General features: G+C 66.9%; 2 protein-coding genes across 2 annotated transcripts in view; one reads left to right on the top strand and one right to left on the bottom strand.

Moving 5' to 3' along the window:
- The window catches only part of CDT1 (chromatin licensing and DNA replication factor 1), a 6,260-nt gene extending 1,691 nt beyond the window's left edge, over positions 1-4,569 (top strand). The window contains exons 3-12 of the mRNA XM_034639049.1: positions 5-51; positions 526-954; positions 1,034-1,188; positions 1,769-1,969; positions 2,067-2,212; positions 2,356-2,456; positions 2,916-3,104; positions 3,358-3,498; positions 3,571-3,772; positions 4,232-4,569. Coding sequence (XP_034494940.1) covers positions 5-51; positions 526-954; positions 1,034-1,188; positions 1,769-1,969; positions 2,067-2,212; positions 2,356-2,456; positions 2,916-3,104; positions 3,358-3,498; positions 3,571-3,772; positions 4,232-4,395 — 1,775 coding nt within the window. The 3' untranslated portion in view covers positions 4,396-4,569. The remainder of the gene's footprint in view (positions 1-4; positions 52-525; positions 955-1,033; positions 1,189-1,768; positions 1,970-2,066; positions 2,213-2,355; positions 2,457-2,915; positions 3,105-3,357; positions 3,499-3,570; positions 3,773-4,231) is intronic.
- A 502-nt stretch (positions 4,570-5,071) lies between these two features.
- APRT (adenine phosphoribosyltransferase) lies at positions 5,072-7,562 on the bottom strand. The gene is made up of 5 exons (XM_034672619.1): positions 7,401-7,562; positions 7,183-7,289; positions 5,972-6,105; positions 5,659-5,737; positions 5,072-5,476 (listed from the first exon to the last, which is right to left on the bottom strand). The coding sequence occupies exons 1-5, from the start codon at positions 7,478-7,480 to the stop codon at positions 5,334-5,336; spliced, it is 543 nt and encodes a 180-aa protein (XP_034528510.1). The 5' UTR covers positions 7,481-7,562; the 3' UTR covers positions 5,072-5,333.
- Positions 7,563-7,989: the final 427 nt, after the last annotated feature.

Consider the following 7,989-nt stretch of genomic DNA (forward strand, 5'->3'; position numbering starts at 1 on the left):
GACCACCCCGCGCCGCCCGCGCGCCGGAGGCTGCGGCTGCCGGCCGACACGGTGAGGGGGGGAACTGAGGCCGGGCCGGGGGGAGGGGGACGCGGTCCGGGGGGTTGGCTGCCGACAGTGCACCGTGCAGAGAACAGGCCCGGAACAGCTGCCGGAGACAGTGGAGAAGGCCTGGGGCTCGGTCAGCGCAGACGGCTGGCGGCAGGTGTGCTGCGGCCGCCGCGAGAACCAGGCACGGAGCTCCGCAGCGAGGTCGCAGAAGTGCTGGAGTGAGCTCCTGGGGGGGCCGCATGAGGGCCAGGGCTCAGTGGGCTGGTAGATGTCCAGCCTGCCAGCGAGGCCAGGCGGGGGATCGGGCCCGAGAAGAGCAGGAAGCACGGACAGGCGATGGCCCCGCCCCTCTTCCTCGGCTCCGGCGAAAACCTCCACCGGTGCCCCCAGCAGCGCCTACTCTAGCTGAGTGGGGAGGAATCCCTCTCTCACCGCAGTGTCTCACTCGTTCACCTTTGGCCTCCTGCCCGCCAGGTCTCAGGCCCCGCTGTCCGGGCTGCCCCGGCTGCCCCGGCTGCCCCAGCTGCTCCAGCGGACCCGGGTGATCCAGCTGTCCCCGCTGACCCGGCTGTCCCTGCTGCCCCCACTGACCCGGTTGCTCCGGCTGCCTCTGCTGCCCCGGCTGACCCTGCTGTCCCCGCTGACCCGGCTGTCCCTGCTGCCCCCACTGACCCGGTTGCTCCGGCTGCCTCTGCTGCCCCGGCTGACCCAGCTGTCCCCGCTGACCCGGCTGTCCCCGCTGCCCCCGCTGACCCGGTTGCTCCGGCTGCCTCTGCTGCCCCGGCTGACCCAGCTGACCCGGCTGTCCCCGCTGCCCCTGCTGACCCGGCTGCCCCTGGCTCCCCAGAGCAGACCCCTCTCTCAGCAGGTCGGCAGCCCTGCCTGGCCACCAGGGAGAAGAAGGTGAGGCTGGACCCAGGGTGGGGGGCGGGTAGAGTGGTGTGGGTGTGACTGGCCAGCTGATGGCATCTTGTGTCCACAGGCCTCCTCAAAACTCACTTTTTCTGAGCTCAAGTCGTGCCTACAGCGGGCACGGGAGCTTGGGGCCCGGGCCCAAGAGCTGAGGGCGAGTGCCCAGAGGAAGGATGCTGGGGAACCCAGTGTGCCAGAGGACCAGGGGCAGCCAGCAGGGCCATGGTGAGTCCTGGATGGGCGGTCAGGCACCTGAGGAAAGGCAAGGCTGGTGGGAAGACAGGGCTGAGCAGAGGCAGGGGGTGCCCCTTTCATGGACCCCATGCACTTGATGGGGCTCTTGGATCCCAGCCCTGGCACTGGCTCACTCCGCACCCTGGCCTCCATCTGTGAGACGTGCCAGTTCTTGCCGCGGGGGCCTTTGTGAATTTTCAGATGCTGTCAGCGGCTCGCCTTATTGGGTGTTTGTCCCCTGTAGCCGTGTCCGTCCTCCCCACCTCCTGTGGTTACCTCGTGCCTCTTAGAGATGAGGGAGCCAGGGTTGGGGGTGGCCAGGGACTCCCCCAGGTGGCCAGGCAAGACATGAGAGAGCTAGGTTTGGAGCTACGCTTTTCTGTCTGCAACCCCAGCTGTGCTCATGATGGGGGCACAGGGTGTGAGGGGCTGTGGAAACTGGAGTGCGGCGTGCCAGGGGATGGTGCTCAAGCCCCAGCACTGGGGTCTCCCTGGCCGTGCTGCCTGCCTGCCGTTGCTGTGGGAGGGGTGTGGCTCTGGTGCTTCCCCCGACGCCTGGCTTCCTCCCCAGCAGTGGAGAGAAGGCACCTGCCTACCAGCGCTTCCATGCCCTGGCCCAGCCGGGGCCCCCGAGCCTTGTGCTGCCCTACAAGTACCAGGTGCTGGCGGAGATGTTTCGCAGCATGGACACCATCGTGGGCATGCTCTACAACCGCTCCGAGACCGTGACCTTCGCCAAAGTCAAGCAGGGCGTCCAGGACATGATGCGCAAGTGAGTGGCCTGCAGCGGGGGGGGGGGGGCGCACCCTGCCTGCCATCAGCCGTGTGCCCTGCCTGGCACACTCTGACCCCAGCACCTTGTCCCGTAGGCGCTTTGAGGAGCGCAACGTGGGCCAGATCAGAACTGTGTACCCTACTTCTTACCGCTTCCGCCAGGAGCGCAATGTCCCCACCTTCAAGGACGGTGTTAAGCGGTCCGATTACCAGCTTACCATTGAGCCGCTCCTAGACCGGGGTGAGTGTGCCGCGGCGGAGTTCACGCGGCTCAGAGCCTCCGCCTCCCCGACCGTGACACGGTTTTGAACAGGGGTGTGAGGTGTCGGGTCCCTGGCCTCATAGTCCAGGGGCCGGGGGCTCAAGCCTGAACTCTGCCCACAGAGGCCGGCAGCACGGCCCCCCAGCTGACGGCCTCGCGCCTCCTGCAGCGCCGGCAGGTCTTCAGCCAGAATCTGGTGGAGCGCGTCCGCGAGCACCACAGGGTGAGTGCGCAGCCGAGATGGCCAGCTTGGCCCTTGTAGGAAGCATCTCCCCAGCCCACCCTGTCCTCTGTGCCCTCCTCCAGGGCTCGAGCCATCCCTGCCCTAGCTTGGTCTTACCTGCAGGAAACGGGCCCTCTCGGGAGGCTGACCTTTACAGTTCTCTGAGCCCCTCCGAAGACGGCCTCCTACAGGGTGTGGGCCGGGTGGGGGCCCTGGTCCCGGTCCCCCAGCTGAGGGGAGGAGTCCGGCATCGCAGCCTCAGGCCCTGCGAGGTTCTTGACGGGCTCCGTGGGTGCTGGCGGCTGCTGTGTCCTGCCCTTGGCCCAGCTGAGCACCTGGAGCTCGGGTGCAGGACCATGCCTGAGGTCGTCCAGCTGGGACCGGAGCCCAACAGCCTTGCCTGCCCCCACGCAGATGTGCCCAGGGTCACCCGGCACTCCCTGTCTCCTTCGAACACAGGCTTTCCTGGCCTCCCTGAACCCTCCCATGGTGGTGCCCAAGGACCAGCTGACACGCTGGCACCCCCGCTTCAATGTGGACGAAGTGCCCGACATCGAGCCGGCTGAGTTGCCCCAGCCTCCCAGTACGGAGAACCTGGCCACCGCCCAGGAGGTGCTGGCCCGTGCCCGCAGCCTCATGTCGCCCAGGGTGAGACTGTCAGGATGATGGGGCGGGGCAGCCCGACTGGCACATGGGCACCTGACAGGCTCCATCCTTGGCCACGTGCCTCGGGGGTGGTGGGAGTGGGGGACGTGCCCTCCCCTCATTCACAGCGTGCCCACTGGCGGGTTCTGCCCTGGGGCCACGGGCACCTGCCCTGACGCGCAGGGTGCTTAGGCTGGATAGATAGCAACTCCTGTGCAGGGAGGGCTTCTCATTTCTCTCCTCTGACCTGCCCCAGATGGAAAAGGCCCTAAGTGACCTAGCTTTGCGTACGGCCAAGCCCAGCAGCCCTGGGTCCCCCAGCCCTGCCCTACCGGCCACCCCGCCGGCCACTCCCCCTGCAGCCCTGAAGGGGGTGTCCCAGGACCTGCTGGAGAGGGTGAGTGTTTGGGGTCCTAGCAGGGGGGCGGCGGGAAGGGCTGTCCACTGACGATTCCCGGGCCTGCTGCAGATCCGGTGCAAGGAGGCGCAGAAGCAGCTGGCGCACATGACGCGACAGCCGGAGCAGGAGCAGCGACTGCAGCGGCTGGCGCGGCTGCCCGAGCTGGCCCGCGTGCTGCGCAGTGTCTTCGTGTCGGAGCGTAAGCCAGCGCTCACCATGGAGGCGGCCTGCAGCCGGATGGCGGGCAGCTACGTGGAGGCCATGAGCCCCGGTAGGTGCGGGGCCCGGGCCCTCCCCACATCCCCGACTCCTGGATGAGGGTGGGCACCGTGGACTGGCCGCTCCCCATATGTGTGGCGTGTCTGTGGTGTGTGCTGGGTGGGCGCGGTGCCCTTGAGGTCACCTCTCGAGCCTCTACCCGCACAACCCAGCCAGCCGGTCCCCCTCAGCCCCTCATAGGGCCCCACGGGGCCATCGGCTCCCTCTAAGCTACAGGGTAGCTCCTCCCTGGGGACTGGGACTGGCGTGGAGCTTAGTGGGGGGTCAGCTCCTTGACAAGGCTGCTCTCTCTGCTTCTCGGGGGCACGAACAGGCCCGGTGGGTGTGCGGGAGAGGGGGAGGGCTGGTCCTAAGGAAGGCCTGCTGACAGGGCCTGTACACCTGCCCCGAGGGTGGTCAGCACCCACTCGCATGGGCGTGGGCCCCAGCCTCACGCACCCCCCGTCTGCAGGAGAGATGGAGCAGCACGTGCGGCTCCTCTCTGAGCTGCTGCCCGACTGGCTCAGCCTCCACCGCATCCGCACAGACACCTACGTCAAGCTGGACAAGGCTGCCGACCTGGCAGGTGTCGTCACACGGCTGGCCCGCCTTGCCCATGCAGAGGCGGCGCTGTGAGCCTCACAGACATGGGCTTCGGGTCCCTGACCGGCCTGCTGCGTCTGTTCTACTTCCTTTAGGGACACAATGCACTTTTGTGCCTTCTGAACTCCCACGAGGCTCTCTGGCCAGTGTGGGCAGCAGGCCTCCCCTGGTGCAGCATTTTGTCATTAAAGTGGTTTCTGTTGGTGACTTTGTCTTTGCTGTGTTTGGGGGTGTAGGGAAGTGGGGCAGGAGGTCAGGTGGTTGGCAGAATGCCTCCTGGACGTCCATGTGGAAACCCTGCATGGTCAGTGAGCTTGGCGTCCCCACTGGACCCTTGTAAGAGGAAGGCAGACTGAAAGTCTGGAGGGTGGTGAGCCTCTGGCCTGAGGATGGAGGGCCGGCCCTGAGTCCAGGTGCGATGGGCTCTAGAAGCCGGGAGAGCCAAGGAGACAGTCTCTCCGGAGCCCCCAGAAGGAACCAGCCCCACCCACATGGATGGTCACTTCCAGCATCTAGAAGCCGCAGGGGCCAGGACGTGACTTGGAGCCACAGCTGAACAGCAGTTTGCGCAGCACCGGTCCGCCATCTGCCCTCTGTGAGGACAGAACACACAGTGCCGCAGACAGGCCTACGCAGCCTGCCAGGGGGATTCCTGCACGTCCCGGCCCCAAGGCCCAGATCCCACCCTGGCACCTGGACCAAGAACAGCCGTTCTAGCAAAGCAGTTTATTCGCTCCTCTCAGTGTAAGTGCACCTGCCGGGGCCTGGAGCTGGGCCCCGGCTTGAACTGCTAGCTCCAGGCCTTGGCACCTCCAGAGCCCACAGGACGGACCCCAAGACAGTGGCCTAGGCACTGGAGAAAGGCACAAAACTGTTACCAAAAAAAAAAAAAGTCCAGGCAGATGGCCAGCGCCCCCTGGCGGCCAGCAGCCAGCCACTGGTCTGGAACTCCTGCCAAGACCGGGCCAGAATCACTCAAATTGCAGGAGAGAGAAAAAGGGCACGGGTGCCAGCTTCTCCCGGCCCTTCAGAGATGTCAGCTCCACGAGGCTCACGCACTCCAGCACCTCGGCCTGCAGCTGGCCCAGCAGCTCACACGCCGCCCGCATGGTTCCTGGAGGGAAGGGGGTCGGCATGGTGACGAGGCTCCCAAAGGCCCATGCAGGGTCTGGGGGCTCACTGGTAAACTGTAAAGTGCCGAGGCCCCAGTGCACTTCTCACTCCTGCGGTGAGGACCTTTCTTCCACCCCTAAGCAGCCCTATGCCAGGCCCTCTTGGCCAGGGGGCGACCCTTACCGCCAGTGGCCAGCAAATCGTCCACGACAACCACCTTCTGTCCTGGCTCCAGGGCATCTCTCTGGATTTCCAGCTCAGCCTGCAGAGGGGAAGCAGGTACACGGTCTGCATGTGTCCGGAAATGGCCTGGGAGGTGACGCCGACAGGACGCCACACAGTCTGGGGCCCAGCTTCAACCCACCCAGCGGTTTCCTGGCTGTGTGAGCTAGCCTGGTGTCTCAGAGTCCAAACACCAACCACGGCAGTTCCATTCGACCCACCGCCATCCTGGGGGGAACCAAGGGTCAAAGGTGGCAGTACCCAGCCCACTCACCTTGCCATACTCCAGCGTGTAGGAGGCAGACACGGTGGGGCCAGGGAGCTTCCCTCGTTTTCGGATGAGCACGCAGCCCAAGCCAAGCTCCTGGGCCAAGGAGGGGCCGAACAGAAAGCCTCGGGAGTCCAGGCCTGTTGGCGAGAGCTGGGGTGTCAAGGGGCAGCTGTGTCGCACAGCTGCATGAGATCCCCGTGGGCCAGTGCTGGAAGGTGACACGGAGCCCTTCCAGTGACAACAGGCCCCTAGCTCTGTTGGCTCCAGCTAAGAGACCAACGACATCCACCCTCTCACGAACGCCGACTGAGCACCCACCCTGCACAGGGACGGCTGGGTGCTGGCGGGTGGGAGATTGGGAGCTGGGGCCCACGACCAGGTGCATCGTGGACGGGCGTGTCTGTGGCTGCGTGGCCTCAGGGAAGCTAGCTAACTTCTCCCCACAGCGCTGCTGCCAGCCCATAACTGGGCTAGCAGGGGCTATGGGACGGACTCAGACACCTCTTGTCATCCTTAAAAGCAGCAAGCAGCATCTGCCCCGAAGAGGCAGCAGCGCGTGGTCCCCATCCCACCCAGACCAGTGGGGGTGGGCTTCTGGGAGGAACCCCCTGGGGGACTCAGCCAAGTGGGAAGGTGTGGCCACTCAGGACGGTGAGGAGCCGCAAGAGGGCCAGGCGCCCCTGGGGACAAAGGGCCTGGCCCACGGCTCAGTCAGTACACACTGTAGGGGCACCCCCCCCCCCGTTCTTGGCCCAATGGACTCTGATCAGACACTCCCTGGGGAAATTCAGCCGTGGAGCGCCACGTGTCCGGAGCCGAGGACTAGGAACTTGGGAGGGGACGACCCTGCCCTCGGCCGCGCCGCCCAACGCTGTACCCACCCTCAGGCTGCAACGTGAGGCGCAGCGGGTCTGTCCTTACAACCCACCCAAGGGTTACCACTCAAACACCCGTGCGGCGTTCAGCGTGTCCCCTGAGGGCCTCCCCCAGCCCCCCCCAAACAAACGCGGGGCGTCCGTCCTGTGTCCGCTCTTCTCGTGGGGAGAGGAGCGCAAACGCCGCCCCCCCCCCGGGCCTGGCGCAGACCCAGTGACCCCCCCAACCACACGGCCTCCCGGGGCCTCCGCAGACACCCCAGGGCACGGCAAGGAGTGGGCAGGAGGCCCGGGAGGGGGGCGTCCCCTGGGGTTCAGGCTCCAGCCCCCTCCACTTGCCCACGACGTAGTCGATCTTGCCACCGTGGGTCTTTCTCAGGTGGTTCGCCAGGAGGCTAATGGAGGCGCGGAAGGAGTCGGGGTCCTTCAGGAGGGGCGAGATGTCCCTGGTACGCGAGAGCAGGCCGGGTGACCCCAGGGGTCGGGCCTGTGCCCCGCCCCGCCGCCCTCCGGGGCCCCACTCCTTCCGTCCGTCCGCGCGGCCCACCCGCCCGCACCTGAACATCACCCCCGGGACGGGGAAGTCCGGGAAGCTGCGGATGCGCCGCGCCACCAGCTGCAGCTCGGGGTCCGCCATCTGGCAGCCGGCTCGTGTCTGCGAGCGGGGAGCGAAGCTCAGCGAAGAGAGCGGACGCACCCCGGGGCGGGGCCGGCGGCTCTGCGCCTGCGCTCCACGCCAGTGGGCGGAGCCGGGCGGTGAGGGTAGACCCGCCGCCGCTTGCAGGGACTACCGTATTTCATCGAATCTTAGGTGACAAGGTTGTTAAGGCGCGCTTGTATTTTTGTACCCTGAACAAACGCGTCCCCGCCTAGGGTGGTTTGCTTGCGCCCTGGGCGCGAACTCGGCGTTCCCGAAGGCCCGACCGGGCTCCCGGAGAGCGCCCCAGGGGCGGGCGCGCGCGCGGGCGGCAGCGAGGGCGCCGGGGCCTGGAGGGGAGTGGCGGGCCCGGGACCGTCTGGGAGCAAGGAGAGCCAGGGCCACCGAGAGCACCGCCCCGTCTGCGCAGGGGGGCGGTGGCTCGGCGGCCTCGGCGCCGGACAGAGCGAACACCGCCCCAGCGCACCCCTCCCCCTCCGTCGACTGCC

The sequence above is a fragment of the Ailuropoda melanoleuca genome, chromosome 12, assembly GCF_002007445.2.
Source record: "Ailuropoda melanoleuca isolate Jingjing chromosome 12, ASM200744v2, whole genome shotgun sequence".
Taxonomy (NCBI): domain Eukaryota; kingdom Metazoa; phylum Chordata; class Mammalia; order Carnivora; family Ursidae; genus Ailuropoda; species Ailuropoda melanoleuca.